The 19935-nt window shown below is 40.8% G+C and overlaps 1 protein-coding gene across 4 annotated transcripts in view; it reads left to right on the top strand.

Annotated features, from left to right (window-relative positions):
- The window catches only part of AKT1 (AKT serine/threonine kinase 1), a 73299-nt gene that overhangs the window by 45260 nt on the left and 8104 nt on the right, over positions 1-19935 (top strand). For all 4 annotated transcript variants that reach the window (XM_026075962.1, XM_026075963.1, XM_026075961.1 and 1 more), the window contains 7 exons: positions 2656-2803; positions 4592-4723; positions 4895-4960; positions 6737-6805; positions 7506-7631; positions 8906-9034; positions 13637-13851. In XM_026075962.1, coding sequence (XP_025931747.1) covers positions 2656-2803; positions 4592-4723; positions 4895-4960; positions 6737-6805; positions 7506-7631; positions 8906-9034; positions 13637-13851 — 885 coding nt within the window. The remainder of the gene's footprint in view (positions 1-2655; positions 2804-4591; positions 4724-4894; positions 4961-6736; positions 6806-7505; positions 7632-8905; positions 9035-13636; positions 13852-19935) is intronic.

Genomic DNA, 19935 nt, shown 5'->3' on the forward strand with positions numbered 1-19935 from the left:
TTTTTTTTTTTTTTGAAAAAGTTAGTTGTGTCATTGCTGATTGCTAATGTTTTATGCAAATTAGACAAAGGTGATAGTTATCTGCTGCAGGTGTAGATTTCTATTTCAGCTGTTAGGAAACAAAGCTAAGAGCATGCATCCTGTGCTCTTGTCACTGGAGAATTGATCTCTTTCCTCCYGAGAGGAGTTTTCTAGCATAGGTATTCTACAACTACAGCCTATTTAAATATTTACTTGCTCTTCAGGAACTGAACTTAAATTATTCCAGTATCATTGCCCTAGGGGAAGGGGTATTTAAAAACCCTTGCCCTCAGTACGTGTGATACTGGCACATACTTATTTTTTTAAGATCAGCAAATTCTACCTAGTGTTCTTTGTGTATTTCTTACCTAGCCTTTTCCTGCACTGATTTAAAGAAGGTTCCTGTTTATTGCTTTTGATTCTGTTACAATGTTCAGAAGAAGATGAAATCAAGTTAAAAGGAAAAAGAGAGAGGAAAAAAAAAAAAGTGGTTCTTGTTTCATTTAGTAGCTTTGTGGTCAGTGACCCTAAAGTGAGTGAATAACAGTTTCCACTTGGGGGAAGATTGTATTTCAGTCTTGTTTTGTTCCCTCCTAGCCAGTTAAGTCAGCTCTATGACACTTCAGGGTTTGGAGTGTTAGTCACCGCTGTTTTGTGCACTTGGGACATAAACTCTGAGGGTGAAATACTGGTCCCCAAGAAATCAAACATACTGACTTCCAGGGAGCCAAGGTCTCAGCCAAGTCAGTAACAAATCTAAAAATAGATGTGAAGGTAGATACATGCTTTAGTTTTCTCTGTGCCTTTAAAAACAAAATTTGTTTTCTGAGAGAAATAGAAAAATATGAATACAGAAGAAAAAATTCTGAATATTAGAAACGACTGGCACATAAAGGAATGTGTTCATGATGTTGAACAAAAGGTCTCTGCTGGGAGCTTAGGGAGGGGGTTCAGAACTGTTATTAGGTTTACAAACGTGATCTGCATTCCCTTGCTGCGCCAGACAGGGCTGTGTTGTGTATGTTGACCAGCCTTCTCCAAGCAGATCATGCAGGTGAACCTTAGCTGAAGAAAATAAATAGGTTGAATGGTTCTCCTAACCCAAGACTGGTAATTCTATATTGCTGACTTTCTCCCACTTCAGAGATAAGCTGGAGGGAATTTTCCCTAGATATCATCTGTGTCTGCAGTACAGAAGTGAATAGTGCATTATTCAGAAAACATTCAAAATAAAAAATGCGTAGGCCATGAAAGGCCCTCCGTGTAATTGGTGTAGTTTTTATTAAAATCTTGTGTCAGATACTTTTTCCCCTGGACTTTGCTTCCTCTTCTTCCACCCATCCCAAACCGAAATTCAGATAGTCAGTTTTGATTTTATTTTTTTAACCCAATAATTCAATGGGATATGTCCCCAAATGTACACATCTGTGACAGCTGTTTACTGCACAGTATACTTTCATAGAACCGTTGAAAAATTTGACTTTGATTATGATGGCATGGCTTTTGCGGTACTTTGCAGATTGTGCTTGGACTTGTTCAGCATTGACTGCTTCATTCCTGATGTAGTCACAAAGTAATTTGCCTGGGATGTCCTTGGGAGCAAAGTTTAGCCGCTGTCCAAATCTATTACCGAAATCGTTGCATTCTGTTCGCTGCAGATACCAAAGACAGTAAAACGTATTAAATTCACATAGTCCATAGAACATCCATTCAGCCCCTATATGCCGTAAAACTCTTCCCAAAACCCTGTAAGCCCTTGTGAGTTGAGTGATAGTTTTGTTTGATAGGTTTGCAGTGAAATGAAGTGAATGCCAAGAACTTTCTCATCAGTAGTTTCCAAAGGTGTGAAATTCCCCAAAGGACACTTCCACTGAAGTGGAAGTGGTTTCCATAGGAGTAGAAGGGGGTCAGTATTAGAGCACCCATTGCTGAAACAGCTGTAGAAACTTTCTTGTAACCAAGACCTGTGCTTAAAAATAAAAAGTCACTGAAAGGTAGTGAAAGGAGAGTAATGAAGAAATTGCCTCTGCTTTTGCTGACATCTTGCTAAACTTTACGTAAGAATTACTGTACTTCTGTCATCCTCTCTACAACAGAGGAGTAACCTAAGAATCCTGGGCATTAATACCATATCCTAGAACATCTCTTACCATTAAAATTTGGGATGTGTGTGGGATGAGGTGGCATAGCGCACCCAGCAGTTGGGTATTTGTGTTTCATCCCATATAGAGTGGGAGAAACTGTGTTTAATTGCTTCGTGCTGCATGGGATACCCATTTGCTTTTTGGTTTTGGCAAGTCTACTTTTGTTATGTAAATCTCCGTATCACCAGGTCATATCTTGACCTGAAGACTGACTGCATGTTAGAAATTCCATTTGCCGAAGAGCCTTGTATTGTATTCAGACTGTGGGGACTTTAGTTGTCTCTTGTTTCTGGTATGATTAATAAAGATATATGTTAAAAGTGCTCTCAAATGTGCATTTTTACAATGCATGAAAATGCACGGAATTCAGCGTATGTTGGACTGGTGTATCTGAGAACATCAGTTGCTCTGTATTCCTTGGTGACGCTTGCCATGGCAGATGGTAATCTGGAGTCACAAGTAACAAATGTCATTGCTTATATTTTCCTAGGGAAGAATGGACAAAAGCCATCCAAACTGTAGCAGACAGCCTCAAGAAACAGGAGGAAGAGATGATGGATTTTAGATCTGGCTCTCCCAGTGATAATTCAGGTGCTGAAGAAATGGAAGTTTCTATGACAAAACCAAAACACAAAGTGGTAAGTGAGCATAGCAGGAATAACAATAATTTTTAACTCTTCTTGAATGTAGACAAGAAGAGACATCAAGACACATCTGTTCCCATAACAATGATACAGTTGGTTGTAGTTGCAAGTTGTGGGTGTAGCAACTGGCCAAGCAGGGAGCGTGCAAAGCCTGACTGGGTCCACCAGAGTTTGAGCTCAGATGCCCTCCATGGGTTTCAAGGCCTCAGGTCTGGAAGTGATTTTTCTGTGGTATGGTGCCTGAAATTGTAGCTCCTGCTGGACTGTGTGACTGTGTAAGCTCTTGTTCTGTGTGCTGTGCTCTCGCAGGCTGGTACAAAGACTTTCCAGTGAATTTGCAGGACTTGGGGTGGGTCCAGTAGATGTAACCACTCTGGATTAAAGGCCTGGGCTGGCTCCCAGGTAGCCTGTGGGATGCCTGTCCACCATGTCCTTAGAGCTTGGGTTATTGCATCAGGCACTGCCCTGGCTGAATGCACAGAGCCAGCTCAGCAGTGGCCTTGTGTGAAAGAATATGTGCCAGAGCAGATCTCTGCTCCACAGAACCCTTTTAGGTATTTCTCTTCAACCCCCCTTCCCCTCTGTCCGTTATATCAGTATCTTCTATTCGGGTTTCCATTTTYCAAAGCATTCCCATTTGCTCTTCTAATAAAGAATTGATCGTATTTTCCTGGCAGAAGTTTCTGTGTCTGCGGATTATACCAAGGCATTTCTTTGCATCCTTATCTCACCATTGTCAACCCCATTTACTTCCACAAGTTTGCTTCAGTTTTGGGAAAACCAATGAAGTTTTTAAAGGGGGGGGGGGAAGGCCATCCACCAGTGTCATCACTAAGCACGTGTGCCAGCCTACTTACACGTCACTTTGAATTGTAGCTGCCATTAGCCGTTTGTATCCTTGGCTGAACAGATACCTGTAGTCTCGCTGAGTGGCTCGATAGAAATGCAAGAACAGCCTCTTCAGGTTGGTCAGATACGGATATTGCTCTGAGGCAGTGAGCGTCTCACCCTGGATGTGTGAGTGAGGATAACTGAGATGATTGTTGTGGTCTTGAAATCAACTGTATTGAACAGTTAACAGAAGGTCTCCTCAGCCAGCTCTAGGGAAGAATATGGAGAAAGTTTGCTATTGGAAGCATCTTTTAATTCCTCCCAAACAGAGGCTAGAGTAGCCTTTGGCTGTATAGGCTTACTGTTACCAAGCTGGCAATGGTCATTAGTAAGAGAGACTTTCCTCAACCTGCAATACATTCTGATTTTTCTCCATTATTTTTCCTAATGGAGAAACAAATAAGAAAGGGGTGGCTCATCTGTGAGGCGGTTTGGTTTGTCTGTGGCTTTCAGTGCTATTCAATGAAGCACAAGGAAGCCRACCTCTAGAGAGATGGGGAACATCAGAAAAAAGGTAGGTGTTTAATTCCATAGAATCAGAGCAACATGTGCCTTTTAGTGAGCCTATGCACTGAGAAAGTGGTCAAAACGTCTACAGATTAATAATAGTATGTGGAGTGGTATTTGCACACAAAGCATTGAGTCATGTGAAGGAGTTTCCTGTTAATGGACAGTTTATGGTTTTCTCTGATAGGCTTGGTTATCTTTGGGAAGCATACTAGTGTTCATTTTTATGGAAGAATCATTTCTGTTTCTGAATAGTACAAAGCAAAAGCATTAAAAAACACACGTGCATCATATTCTCACATGAATGAGAAATTCTAGTCTGATGATAATATATTTATTGTTAGTTCATATAATTTAGTTCTTGTTTATCTGTATCATTAACAGACCATGAATGAGTTTGAATACCTGAAGCTACTGGGAAAAGGCACTTTTGGAAAGGTCATTTTAGTTAAAGAAAAAGCAACTGGACGGTATTATGCTATGAAAATTTTGAAGAAAGAAGTTATTGTAGCAAAGGTGAGTAGATGGGGAAAGTTGGGAATGTGGTTAACCCGTGATACTGCCCTCTGCCTTATGGGAAGTCATAGCAAGGATACCCTGAACACTTGAAAATAATTACTCGCTGTTTGAAATGGGACCCCTAATCTGGGGGATCACGCTGCTGATTTCCTGCTGCTTGTGTTGCAGGATGAAGTAGCGCACACGCTGACGGAAAACCGTGTTTTACAGAACTCGCGGCACCCCTTCTTAACAGTAAGTATTTCTCCCCTCCTTTTTTTTTTTTTTTTGATACTTCTTCTGAGTGTAACTTGACATCATGACAATTAAGACTTTCCTTCTTTTTGTGTTATTTATATAATACATTTCAGATCTTTGTATTCAGAGTGGCTGTTTATTTTTGTATCCTTCCATTTTTGGGAAGCACAAATTAAAATGCTTTTTTGAGTCTCCGGATTTTTGCGGAGTGGGTCCTCAATACCTCTTGAAATCAGATTTTTCATAGCATCTTGGAGCGTGGTTTGACTTTACAGCTCACCCATTTAACAGTTTGCTATCTCTGAGAGAAGTGTCTGCTTTTTGTGACCTCCAAATGCTTGGTCTCCTCTTTGTGGCAGAAACAAGGGTGACCCTGACCTTATGGCAAACTGGCAAACCAGTTCAGGAAGATACAGTGTGAAAAACCTTTTAACCTTTTCTTTGTCAAGGTTGTTTTTTTGTTTTGTTTTTTTTGTTTTGTTTTTTTTTAAGCTCCCAGAAGCTGCTCACCATGGAGTCACAGTGCTGGTACTGCCAGCCCAGCCCAAGGATAAGGATAGTGGTGAGAGTGTATGTGATGGGATAAGGGAGAGCAGGGCTATGCTTTACCTGCTGCTTTCCTATTAGCTCAGCTTAGCTGTAAAATCAAACCATACCCTCAGTTTGGGCCTCCAACACCAGCAGGCTCTGGATTTGATTCAGATACCTAAGTTCCACACAAAGATTTTTTTCTAGTGTGTATTATAAGTTGGCTCTAAATTGTTTCCAACCGCTTAAGCCCTCTAACTTGCTCTTCAGAGACCTGTGTAGGATTCTAGTGGTTTCCTTTGTCCAGGTACACAAGTATTTAATTGGAATTTAGACCTTTTAAACGTGGCCTGTGGAAGTAAATATTGGCTATATTGGGTACAATCAGTAGATGTTTGTTGACATGTCTAAAACCTGATCCTCCCTTTCTCTGCAAAAGCATGACTGGTTTAAAAATGCCTCCCCCCAGTAATGAAGATGATGATATCATGTGTGGTATTTTCTTTTTAATGTTTTCATAAACCCAAATATCCAAAACAAGAGTTGTCCTAAGAAGCCAGCTATGAGACTGCGTTATGACCAAGAAATTTAAGACCATGGCAAACAAACTGATGTTGCTCTTGCTGCAAGAACACACATGACATGACTGTACAAAGGCACCTTGTGACACTCCATCACACCCTCTGTCTGCTCTGCTTTTGTGAATTGCTAGCAAATTGATATTGGCAGCATTGCTCAATCCTCTGGCAGGCTGTCAACACAGAGCAGCGCAGTCGGCAGGGCAGCGGCTGGGGGCTGGCGCGTGTAAAGGCACCGCTTCCGTATAAGCGGGCTTGTAGCCAGTGCGGTAAACCTTGTGCTCTTGGGTTTGGTTGTGTCCTCCTGTCTCTGAGGTGGAGCCCTGGGAGTCTGCGGCCTGGGCAGGATACTCCTGTGTTACTGTCAGTAGATCTTGCATCATTGTTAATGGGCAAGGATTTTGTTCCGCAGCGTTATAGGCAGCAGTGCTAACTTCTATGAGGGGATATTTTGATCTTTCATTACAATATATTTATAAAATAAGTTGGCAGTKCATCACTACTCAGCTGCAACAGTAAAGGATATGTATTATATAAGAGTGAAGGACAAAAAAGTCCACTTAAATACAAAATTTCATGTTTGTCTATCTTTCTGAAAATTTATTCAAAATACTTTTATAACTGTCAGTGTGTTCTTTCTTCTAAGTTTTGGTTTAATCTGTTTCAGGCTTTAAAGTATTCCTTTCAGACACATGATCGCTTGTGTTTTGTTATGGAGTATGCTAACGGAGGGGAGGTAAGGGAAATGTAATAATGTTTAATACCTTAGGATTTTCCTGAACTACTACTCATTCTGCTTGGCGTTATTTAGCTAGGGTTCATGTTTGCACTTCTAGTTACACAGAGCTGTTTGCAGTCTGAACTCCTATTAAGCGTTAAGACTCCTTAACTCCATTTTTAGAGAATACAGTTTTGGGGCATAAGTTCATATCTTGCATAAGACAGTGACATACTGTAATCTGACATTTAGTAGCTCGAAAAAACAAGGTTGCTTTCTGGTTGTTCTTCAGATATCTTAAGAACTTTTAATTAATATTGTGAGCACATGTTACTTTGGAGAGAGAACGAGAAACATAGGAAAGTACTGTTAGACACGTAAGAAGAAAGAAAAATTAAAAATCAATGTGTCTGTTAAGTCATGCATTAAACTAGTTTTAAAATAATTGTTCAATTAAAATGGATTTTTATCATTTTGTATACATATAAGAATGTACAGCACAGATTATCAGTGTGCAACTGAATATGAAATATAATTGTTTAGTCTTAATTTATAGTGCTGTAGTGCTTTTTAAAACATTTGGGAACGCAGCTGGGTTAGGATAGGAAGGAGGTTTTCTCTTAGGCAATATCGGATTCATAGCAGGATGGCCTGCAAAGTGTTATACCTAACTCAAAACCATGTATAATATAAATGTACCAAATTATTGTTCTTGTAGTTGTTTTTCCATCTGTCAAGAGAGCGTGTCTTTTCTGAAGACCGGGCTCGGTTTTATGGAGCTGAGATTGTTTCAGCACTGGATTACCTGCATTCAGAGAAGAATGTGGTTTATAGAGATTTGAAGGTACACAGAAAACTTAATTTCATAGGATTTGGGGGTCTGTGCTTTTTGTTTCTTAGTCACAAAAGCAAATGATCCTTAACCATAAGAAAACCTTTTGACTGAATTTTTACACGACAGTTATTGCAGCTGTTGGACTTGACTTTACGGGAAGTCTAAACGCTTTTATAATCAAACCGCTATGTATAATGCATTTATCAGGACACTGGCAGTGTTTCAGAGACTCTGAAGAGGTATGTGGGTTGYGTTTTCACTTGGCTGCTTATGTTCCAAGGGAAACCTTGGTGGCGTTTCTGAGTGGTGGAGTATAATCCTGGGCTCTTCATCCTGTGTCATGTCAGATAAATGCAAATTGATACTGTGTGGATGTTGTGCTTCCCTGCAATGTCCTGTGCAGCACCATCCGCATAGTGGTTGCCTGCAGTTAGAAAACTGGATAAGCTTGAAATTGCTAATTTGTTTGGTAAGCAAAGAGGGGAAAAAAAACAAACAAGAAAACTCCGTCAAACAAATGGGAAATTCTTCAGGAAAACGCAACTGCAGAATTCCTTTTCTGTTAAGGAGAGGATGAGATGATACTAGTAGTTCATTTAGGAGCAATCTGAACTGGAGGGTGGTACATAATATTTTCAGGCTGCTTCAAAGTGCCTTGGGGGATTCCTGCTGGGATTTTGTCCCCCACATCACCTTGATTCCTTTGAAAGTGCACTTTATTTCAGAAATAGTTGAAACTCTGTACTGAAATCTGAATTGCTTTGTCAGAAATTAGGTGTGCAGACTAGGATGAGTATCAAGTGCTCAATATAAAGTGATTCTCATGTACAAGGTGTCTTTGGCAAATGTCTTAATTGATGTCCTGCTSTAGTACAGAATATTCCATAAAATCATTTAGAGTAAAAAGCAAGGATGAAATTCTGGGAGGAGATACTTAATATATTTTTAAAAGAATCTGGTGTTCTGTTGGTGATAATGTTTTAGAAGCATAAATGCAATATTTACTTTTTGTATTCTTGCTGTATATAGTAGTATCACAAAGATGGCAAGTTACAAACCTAATATTCCCTAAACAACTAAGGAAAGTGATATAAATATATATAATGTAAATATATAAATATATTTACATTATATATATATTTACATTATCCCTTGGCAGCTACTACTGAATCCAGTGAGAACAAGATTGTAAACTGATCTGCAGAAATTCAAGTCTTCTATTGACTTGCTCAGAAACACTATGTTATATCTAATAGTGTCTTTCATTTGGATTTTCATTTCAGTTGGAAAATCTTATGCTGGATAAAGATGGACACATAAAAATAACAGATTTTGGACTATGTAAAGAAGGCATAAAGGATGGAGCAACAATGAAGACTTTTTGTGGCACTCCAGAGTATCTTGCACCAGAGGTATGCTTGTGCTGGCTATTGTACTAAATTATATTCTTAAATGCCATCTGTGATAGCAGTATTGATACAGAGTAATTCCTATGCTGTGGTGTGTTCATGTAGTAACTAATGTTATTTAACAACACATACTAAAAATCTTTTATTCATCATGTTCTGGGGCATTTCTTAAGTATAAAGATGTGTGATAATTTTCAGACGGTAGAATTCACCTTCCGCTTTAGGGAATATTTACACTTTACTGGAATGGCACTTGCTTCTTGTACTGGAATGGCACTTGCTTCTTGTACTGGAATGGCACTTGCTTCTTGTACTGGAATGGCACTTGCTTCTTGTACTGGAATGGCACTTGCTTCTTGTGTCAGAAATCTAAATTAAAAATCTTTCAAATCACTTAAAATGCTACTTGGTGAATATGTAATTTACAGTTTGTTTGCAATGTATTAGCCTAGTTGAAAGCTATTGACAGGACTCGGTCAAAGAGTAAACATCTTTGAAGACAGTATGAAGTGGTATGCATTTCAGGTCAGAAACAGGCTTTTTTCTTTTTTTTTCCTCCCCCCCTCCCAGTAGTTAGCACTGTGTGCATTAAGAGTGCTGATCACTTTGAAGAACATCTCAGGTTTTTACAGTCATAATGTTAATGTTGAACTTCTCTATTTCAACACAAATATTTCTAAGCAGGGGACTTAAATCCCCAAATCGCACCTTTCTTGTTGCACTGAAACTTTTTTTGCACGGTGCAAAATGCAAATGTGTGTTTGTAACTTCCATCCTAGAACTATTCCTGCTGCAAGTTGTGCAATGCAGGTGGTGTTGCAGCAGTGAGTTAGTTAAGGGCAGATCAAAAGTGAAATTGTGTGATAGAGGATGTGTATACATAGCATTTTGCAGGCAGACGCTGCTTTGCGCAGCCCACGCTCTGGGCTGTCTGGAGGCAGAGCCGCTGTACTGGCAGGGCGCTGAGCCCAAGCTAATGCGCCGTGCCTTGCAGAAGGGCTTATCGCCTTGCAGCGGGCGCTGCGCGGCCCATCGCTGTGAGGCTTCCTTCCAGCTCGGACCGCAGGCAGGAGCAAGTCCTGGGCTGCCAGCAGAATATATATTATAGGCACACCCTGACTGTATCCTCTGTCCTAGGCAGGAGAACTGCACGTTGCAAACCTGTCTTCAGTTACAGTCTGTAGAAGTACAAAGTGTGGGAAGCCAAAGTGGTGAAGGCACATTTCTACTGAGAGCCGCTGTCTTTGCTGATCAGCACTTTTGAGTTCTTCGCTTGCATAGTGGCAGCAGTGGAGGCAGTTGTATGCTTTGTTTCTTGTTTGTTTGAGGTTTTTGTATGTTGTTTTTGTTTTTTTTAACTCGCAGCTGCTTTCAAGGGCCTCCAGTCTCTTCATAATGATGAAGAACGTGGGCACCTGTCAAAGTAGCTTGCAGCAAGGAGGTGGAGCCAGGCTYGTGATAGCTGCCAGCTCTCCATGGATCACCAGAAGTCTTCAGTGAATCTAAATTGGGGTCCGTGCACCACAATTTGAGAATCACTGATGCAGGGAGTAATTAGCAGTATGACAAAGTGTGTTTATTATTTACAAACATGGCTTTTGTTTGGTAGCTCCCCTTGTAAAAAATCAGTAGCCGAACTTCAGTTTCTCATGAAAGGTTTTTTGAGATGATTAAAAATGTTGTTTCATTTTGGTTTTGTTTTTTCTTGACCTGGAATGTGGGGATTCCCTGTGCAGATATATTAGGTTGTTCTTTCAGTCATGTTACTTGCTGTTATTTTTCTTTTTAATATTTATAATGAGGTGGCTCATCCAAAACCCTGAAGGACAAATCCTTTTGATTATCCCAGCTCTCTCCCTTACTTGCAAATCCCATCTGTGAGTTGGGGTGTTAAATTCTGAAGGCTTTTTGTCATCTGGCTGATAGTATGCAAAAAATCTGGAAATTGTGTGCGAGTGAGTATTCTGTGTGTTTAAGGTCATACATCCTTAAAAGTAGGGGTCTCATTCTTCTTGCCTGTATCTGTTACTTGAATCCAACGTAGCAGCATGTTTGCACAGTTGTTGCATAGTTGTTTTTAGGTTCATATTGGCATCTAAGTTCACATAGGTTCACACTGACATTGGATGACAGTGACTGAGCCACGTCAACTTTGATGTGTCAGATGTCTCAGTGACTGTGATGTTTACAGCTGTCGTGCCTTCTCTTGCAAATACCATCTCAGCAGTCTAGAGCTGCTTGTTATGAATTGATCATCCTTTAATGTGAGTGAAATGACCTTGTTACTTTACTGCTTCCCAGCTATCAGGCATGTTGCAATAATTTTTTTTAATGATATATTTTTAACATTAACACCATTGTTCCATTTTGTGCAATCCCTAATATGAGCACATGCTATTYGTGGTAAAGCACCGTTCACTTTACAAGCATTTTATATTCTGTTTAGCAGTGTAGTGGRGGTGAAGGATACAGAGTTCTAGTTAGTAACCTGGTTGGTAAGAGTGTTGCTCTCCTGGCTAAGTTACTGTTTGAAGTTTACTTGCTGCATTTTGGAAGTACCTGTAGCACTTGTTACATACATAAACAACCTCTGTGGCATTTTTCTTGCAATTCTTTCCTCCTGTATCTCCTGCAGCAGCTTAAAAAAAAAAAGGGGGGGGAATGGAAGACAACGTGTCTGTTTTACTTTAGGTAAGCCAAGCGCAGGGTAGCGTGGACAGGAAGCGCTTTCTGAAAGGGGGTGACTCAGAAGTCTGGCTAACTGCGTTGTCACACAATCTTGCCTGGAGCTGCAGGGCCGTGATTCCTCCGAGAGGATGAGGCTGGCTCCGGGAATCCTGGCAGCCCCGCAGCTGTGTCCGTCTTATACATATATGGGGCAGCTGTAGAGCCAGCTGTCGTTTGGTGTGAATCATACGGCAGGGGATGCTGTAAATAGACCTATGTGGGGTAATCTAATACCTGGCAGCCTTTTGATTTTTACTGCAGGCCCTTTCCCTCATTTAGATAATTAAGGAGAATAATTAGAGAATAAAGGGAGGCAGAGTGCAAGCAGTTGTTAGAAACAGTATCTTGATACTTTTTTTGTGCGTAAGACCTTTTTAACAATTTCTAAGAGATTCAGATCCTGCTTTTGTTAAAGAGGAAATTTGCATTGACTTCTGTTGGCTCTTTCAGTCTTTTGATTTTGAGCATAAATATTCTGAATTATATCAATGTAAAGTGAGCTTACACAGATGCCATACTACAAGCAAGAACGATAGTAGTGCAGTGGTGGTTTTAAATCCTATCAATACTAAGCAGTTGACTGCAGACCTGTAAAAAGAGTAAAGATGACAACTAAAACCTGAGGGTAGAATCTGCAATATGAGACAGTGTCAGCTACAGACAACTGCAGAGGAGACACTAAGTCTAGAGAAGTCCTCATAACATCAGCTCCGCGTAGACGCCCACAAGCCACAAAACACTCCTGACTCTCTTCTGCAACCTTCGGATGATCAGAAATGCAGCATTACAGTGCTTCTGCCGAGCAAGCAGGGAGAGCCGGGTGCTGCTGGGGTCCTGAGTCCCTGCAGTAACTGGGGTTTGTTAGGCGGAAATGCCCCGGAGAAGGGAAAAGCAAAGGGTGCCGCACTTGTGCTGTGYGAACTGAAAGGCGTTCAGCCCGCTGGCAACTTCTGTGTCTGGTTAGAGGGCTGCAAACGAAGATGTGTTAGAGACAGCGCACAAGTGCTGAGCATTTGCGGGGAGGGAGCTGGAAGAAGAGAAGTTTTCCAAGGCAATTTGGCTGCCATTTTATAGGCTTGCACTCAGTCAAATGTTAGGAGCGGCACTGTGGCTCCTGATCTTTAATTTGGATTGGTGATTTGTTTTGATATTTGCAGGTGATCTTTCATGATGTGCAGTGTGACCCATTGGGTGGGTACAGGTTAATACAGAGATGACTAACGTACAGTTTGTCACTTCAGAAGTAATAGGTTGTTAGTGCCTTCTCCTCTCCCCCAAATGGCTTTTATATATATTTTTATATGTATATATAAAAATATATATAATACATATATAATATTGCATATAGTATAAGTACATGTAAATATACAATATGTATATTGTATAAATACATATGAATATATATTATACATATAATATATGATGTATATTATATACTATACATATAATATACAATATTGTGTGTGTGTATATAAAAAATGTAGTGGGGGAGCCCATTTGGAACAGTTTATAATGAATAAGTGAGAATTTAACAGCTGGCTTTGTAATGGGAGAACAGTCCTTAGCCTTTAGGCTTCAGAAGATTGTGCTTATCATGGAGGTAATGTGAGGGGATGGTGGGGGAAGAGGAGAGGGAAGCTGCCATAACATACTCGCTCTTTCTCCTTTTTCCCCGCTTGCTCTCCTGCAATGGTCTCTTGATTGGTGAACATGGGTGCCAGTTGTTTTCAGAGGGGTCCTCTGCAAATACTTGTGATGATAGGTTCAGCTATGAAATGCAAGAACATGAATTTACTGGTGTAAATTTTGCCTCTTGAGTTCTGTGTTTGTTCTGGATTTAGGAATGTTTTCTAAAGTCCTTTCCTTGCATTTCTGCAGGTGCTGGAAGATAATGACTACGGTCGTGCAGTGGACTGGTGGGGTTTAGGAGTTGTGATGTATGAAATGATGTGTGGCCGGCTCCCTTTCTACAATCAGGACCACGAAAAGCTCTTTGAACTCATCCTCATGGAGGAGATTAGATTTCCACGCACTTTGTCACCCGAAGCAAAATCTCTTTTGTCAGGTTTGCTGAAGAAAGATCCTAAGCAAAGGTGAGAGAGTTGTTTTAGTGTTTGCATTTTTAAACACTTATGCCCTCAGAAATACCAAAATTAAATCTCCAAACCAAAAAAAATTCTTTTAAAGTCTTTGCAAAAAATTAATTGTGCTATTCAGAGGCATGTCAATGAAAGGGAACTGTTCTCAAGGCCAGTGACTTAAAAACAGTTTGTTTCTATGCTGCTATATGAAAGACCCATAATAACATCACTGAAGAAAAATTGGAAATGATACTGTGCAAAGGGCTATTGAACGCATGCATTCCAGTCTTGTTTTCTTTGTTTAAAGCTGAGGAAAGTGTTTCAGGAAAAATCCTGGTTTTGTTTCGAAGCACTTCAAAGTTATCATCTACCAAGCATAACTGAGAAATGTAGCAAACAGACCTATTCATTTTTGTTTTAACTTTTGACACAAGCTGACACTGCGGATAGCAACACCAAGCAAATTTGGAAATCAGAAAGCTGAGTTTTATAATATGATGGCTCCCATTAACACAAAACTGTAGCCCTGGACAAAGAAAGGTTAATTTGCTTTAGGTCATGATTACCGAGGTGATGGCTGAGGGTTGTAAACTGCTCTATAGTGATTGCTTTCACCTTCTATCTGCTGCTTTGTTTTCTGATTTTTCTATTAAATCTGTGCCATTGATTTAGCATCCTGCTTTGGACAGTAGGTGGTGGTGTTTGTACCATGTTTGTGATGGAGTGTGTACCATGCTTAATCTACTTTTTCTATTTCCTCTTTTTTTTTTGCTATGCTTTCTTATCTATAAAAGTAATCCTTCATTTAAAAAACAAAACAAAAAAAAAACACCCCCCAACTCTTAATGGCTAACAAACAAGAAATAGAACAAGATCCAAAAAGATTGTCAGCCTTCTCACTAAAATAAACCACCAGTTTAAGAACCTGCCATCTTGTCAACTCAAAGTTTTTAAACAAATAAAAATCATGACTCTGCCCCTGATCTCCCATCCTGAACCTTTCCTCTTTAAATGGGCCCCAGTGAGGAGATCTTTCATGTGAGGGGCAAGTAGGGTGCTCTGGTTTGGTTTGGGTGTTTGTTTAGTCTGTGTGCTCACACATACTATGAACATTTTTTTTGCTGCTTCTCGCAAAGTTAAAGAAAGGGATTTTTGTCATCACTATGGACTGTTCCCATCACTATTTTTAATAGAAAATACTACTGAATGGTCTTGTGATGCAAATCCATAGTTTGTACTGCCAGATGGTTCAACTTAGTGGCAACGTGGGGAACCAGAAACAGTCACAGACATGAAAATGGCCAGGCTGGTACTAGGTGGGAACAGCTTTACATCCCTCTTGCACCGGGCAGGAGTTGCAATGGGATTTCCAGGAAAAGGCTGTGTAATTGATTAGCAACCCCCCCAGGCACCGTGCTCTGCAAATGTGCTTGCAGCCTGTGCCGACAGGTTCGCTGTCCGGGAACGCGCTGGGTTAAACAGAACCCTGACCCTTTTGTAGCTTATTCAGGTGGGGCCTTTCAATCACTGGAAATACAAGCAGCATCTGCTGTAATTTGTTCTTAAAGGAGCATCTCTGATGAACCAAAATGCAATTTGTTTACAAACAAAGAACGCCTACTTGTTTCTAATTACAAGGTTTCTCCAATGCCAATAATTACTCCACAATATGCTCATTTTGTACAAATAGCCACTTCTTCACATGCATCTTCAGCAGGCTTGGAACCAATGATGCTCTGATCTGTTGGACAGATGATTTCCATGCTGCTGATAGAAATAACTGTAGCCTAGACAAGCATGCACACACGCCTGCAGCTTGCTAATTACACTGGTGCGTCCCAAGGTTTTTGAGTTGTGGACCGCTCTTAAATACTGGTTTCTCACCAATCACCATGCACCCAACTTTTTAACTGAAGATATGCTTCTGCAAATCCACTGCACTTCATGTGTTTCAGGCAATACTGGAAACAGTGAGGCAGAAGCGCTAGGGGCAGAATTCGCAAATCCTGGCCTTGCGGTTTTATGGGTTGTTCATTAAGTCAGCAGCACGCTCAATGTGGTCTGTGTGCTGGGGTGGGGGCTGGAGTGCTTGGCAATTGCCTCGGAGGGAGTTCATGGAGCTGTATGAAGAAAAACAGCCAGATAGCCTTACAAATGTATTCAGTGGAAAGTTAAATCGTAAGCGTGTGTGATAGTCCAGTTGACATTAGCCCTTAGGTGACGCTTTGGGGAGCCACCGTGCAATACCACAGAAACCCCCTCCTTCACAAAGCCAAGCGCTTGACAGAAGTTGCTGTCATCGTAATGTTGTCTGCGGCCAAAACCAACAGAATTGGCAGCTTTTAGTTACTGCTAGCAAGCTTAAGTGGGACACAGGAGACAGCCAAAAGCACCAGGAAAATGAAACCAAGAGATTTTCTCCCTTCCAGTAAAATCTTATACGGGGGAAAAAAGAAAAAAAAAAAGCAGCTTGGTGTTGAGGAAGCTTTAAGTTAAATACCCAAGAACTAGTGAGTCTTGACCTGGATCAGTGAATTAAATCTTAAAAATTACCTGTTGTACCTGATCTGGAAGTACTGGAACAATCTTAGTATTCCACTTTTAATAATAGTTCAGTTTCAAGCTCATAGGCATATGGAGAAAATATGAAGAACAATAAATTGCATTCTGCTTTTAATCATGGCTGTTTTCTAAATTTGGTCATATAAAATCCCTTTTGTAAGAGTAAAGGAATTTTGAAGTTTCTTTGGGGATTGATATAAATTTATTAATCTTGTAATGTGAGCCTTCATTTTCCTAAGAAAGAAAAAGCTATTCTACAAACGTTTCCTTTTAATGTGACCTGAAATTCTTCTTTGCTGCTTTGTGCCATGTATCAAATGGGAGGAGGTAATTATAGCATATTTCTATATGTAAAACAATGAAGTTTTTAAAGTACTTTCATTATTCTTTCTCTGACTATGGAGATGGGAACACGTGAAAGTGGGCATGGGTCAGAACTGTCCATATGAACTGGCTGAATTTAGATGGGTGGCGGTGGGTAATCAGCAAAGAGTGGCTAGCAAGTCTTAGCCCTTTTTGAACTTGAAGAAACTTTGAGATGTTTCCTCTGAATTCTAGTCACATCTGATTTAATTCTGTACCTTAGTGCTCCCTCTCTCTAGGGAAAGGTGGCCCCCAGTGTTCAGACTCTTTTGAATGGTGTTTATCACAAGTTGTTTCACTTACTTTTTACTTTGATGGTGCTTTTGGATCTTGCCGTTTAGGAAGAATGAGAGAAAGGAGATGCTTTTCCAGTGCTGCAGGGTCATGTCTTCTGTTTCACATGCATCTTGTTAGAGAAGTGGGGAAGTAATGTCCAGCATGGAGCTGGGGGTTACATTAGGTTTTCCAAAAGTCTTAATCTCTGAACAGGAAAGCCCCAAAGGCTGCGTATATGTGGGTTTGGGTAGAATACAGCTATTTCTTTCCAATTTAACAAACTGTGGTGTTACAGAACCACACCAGAGCTGCTCTCTCCATGGTGCCTAATACTGGCCACAGGAGAGCAATGTAGATGCAATTCCTAAATGCCTGCATGTTGCTACTAGAGGCCTGTGAGGGTAAAAGCCATAGTAAAGTAAGTTACTAGCTTCCTTCCTGATTGTGTAAGGTGAACTAGGCATCTGTGTACTCTGCCCTGGTGAACACAAACAGCTTTTGCAGCAGTGGTTTTCTTGAGCCCAGTGGGTATGTTTGAATTGCTGTAGAAACAAGTTTGGAGGCAGTGTCAGAGGACATCACATTAAGACCTTGTAATGAGACAGGCCCATGCTGATTTTTGACAACGCGTGAGTGGAAGGTGCCCGTGAAGCAGTGAGTTTTAGCAGCCTCACAAGCAGGGAGAGGGAGGAATTCTCCTCCTTGTGTCCCGTGGTGCTTGGGGACTGCGAGGCTACTGCCAGGGCAGAACAGGTCTCTGCAACACTTCTGGAAAGTGAAGAATTCCTAACTTAAGGCCAGAATGAACCTTTAGACCATCTGATCTTTTTTCATACCATATTTACTTGTGTAAATTTGGGAAAGAAGGTAGAACTTGACAGTTTTTCTTGAAAATTTGGATGTGGCCATTGTAAAAATACAGTAATCAGTTGTTACGAGTCGGGAGATCCAGACAAGTTTCTCTTATTGCTTCTTAACTTCTTCACTTTCTGTAATATTTCCTTGTATATGGTAAACTTCAGTGGCCTCTCTTTTCTAAGTTGTAATTATGCTATTCTTGGTTCTGTCTGAAGACATAAATGCAGTAATTTTATTGTACAAGAACTTTTCAAGATATTTATTCATGCTGCATTTTTCTTCAGTTGTTAGGTGTCCTTGCAAGAGCCCAATCTGTTGCTCTTTTTAATTCTCAATGTGTCTTAGAGATGATTTGTTGTATTAGGGGCTGACTTAATTTAATTCACCTTGAGAGGGTCCTTTTGTAATAAGTCTTTGAAAAGCAAGTGTATTTCAAAATAAGCTCACACCCAAAACATGGATTTTCTATTGTAGTTTTCCCATTTGATATGAATGGATTTGTTTAATGGTATGGATTTTTAAAAGGCAAGTACAACATCTGGGGGGTGTCTCAGCATTTCCCTGAGTATGTATTAGCCCTTCGTGGAGCAAAGGCTCATGTTAGATAATATATTCTCCAGAGCACTTGTATATGGCTGCGATCAGCCAGCCTTTCTGCATACTTGTGCAAAACACTGTCCAGTTTGTTCTTAGCTCATATTCACTTCATAACTCCTGAACTTCAATGCAGAAGTGCAGGATGGTGACATCTGTGAATGAGGATAGGATTATTTGACTCCCCCCTCTCCTTCACTGAAGATCTTCGTCTGCACTGGGGAAGCAATGAGGAGCCTGATATAGACTTGGCAAAGCCTCTAGAGCTGTGGGGAACCAGCCGAGGGACGACTGCTCGCAGAGTTTGTCTCTGTTCCCAGGCTACCCTAGAGCTTGTCTCTGTTCCAGGCTACTCTGCAGTCGTGTAACGTGCCATCAGGCAGATGGTAGAGCCATCGGCCAGCTTGTTTTGGCCTGCAAGGCGCAAGGGTGAACTTAGGCTTGGTCTTAGATTTGACCTGGGGAGGGGAAGTGTGACTTCCCAGGGCTTTGTGACTTAAAGCCTTGGGATCAGTTCCCTGTTACACTGCATATTTTCTGAATGAACATAAGAAAAACCCTTAGGTTACTCTACTGCTAAATAAAATGGGGCCAGGAAGCATGCGTGAACTCTGAACGACCAGTCACCTCTGCTTAGTTTCTCTGGTACGGTTGTGGCCTGTGCTGACTTGTACTCTCTGAAAATAGTGCTCAGACAGATTCAGAGGACTGCGTACACCGGGATCCATTCCCAACAGGCAGTATGGACAAAACTTCACCATATTCGACTCCCTCCACTCTAAACAGTTGCCCAGCACTATCCCAGAAGGCATTGTGCCTTCAAGCCTACTTGTGTACCCCCTACTACGTACCAGAGCATTCAGTTCAATCCCCTAGGCTCAAGCTGTAAAAGCATCGCTCTAACGGGCTGTGGCACAGCCTTCACATTATTTCCGATATTTTGAACTGAACCCCTTCCCTCCACCCCCAAATAACAATGTGTTAGGACCACAGGCTTACTGTGTGGCATGGAGGAAATTCAGGGCCAAGTGCTGTGTAACATGGATGAGGCCAGGCTGCGTGGCTTCAGGTTCAGAGAACAGTCCTTGGCCCTTTTTTTATTTAGCAGTATAGTTATAACCTTAATCTCTCAGAGACACAAATCTGGGTATTTAAAATAGGGATAATTTCCCAGTTTGCCAGTGGAATTTGAGGAAAATGCACCAAGAATCATTGAACACTCAAATACTACATGTCAGCCTGGATGAATTTGATAGTACCTTTTGCATTTAAAATCCTGAGAATCTCTTAACCTTGTTACTGGAAAGTAAGTGTCCTGCTGATTACTCAGGAGGTCCTTTGTTCTCTCAGTGCATGTCTTTGAGTGCAGATGTGGTTCAGTCTTCTAGAGAATACTTTAACCTCCACAGCAAAATTCAAGCACTTGCTAACTCCAGACTGCAA

Source organism: Apteryx rowi, unplaced genomic scaffold (assembly GCF_003343035.1).
Source record: "Apteryx rowi isolate R43461 unplaced genomic scaffold, aptRow1 scaffold_415, whole genome shotgun sequence".
NCBI classification, from domain to species: domain Eukaryota; kingdom Metazoa; phylum Chordata; class Aves; order Apterygiformes; family Apterygidae; genus Apteryx; species Apteryx rowi.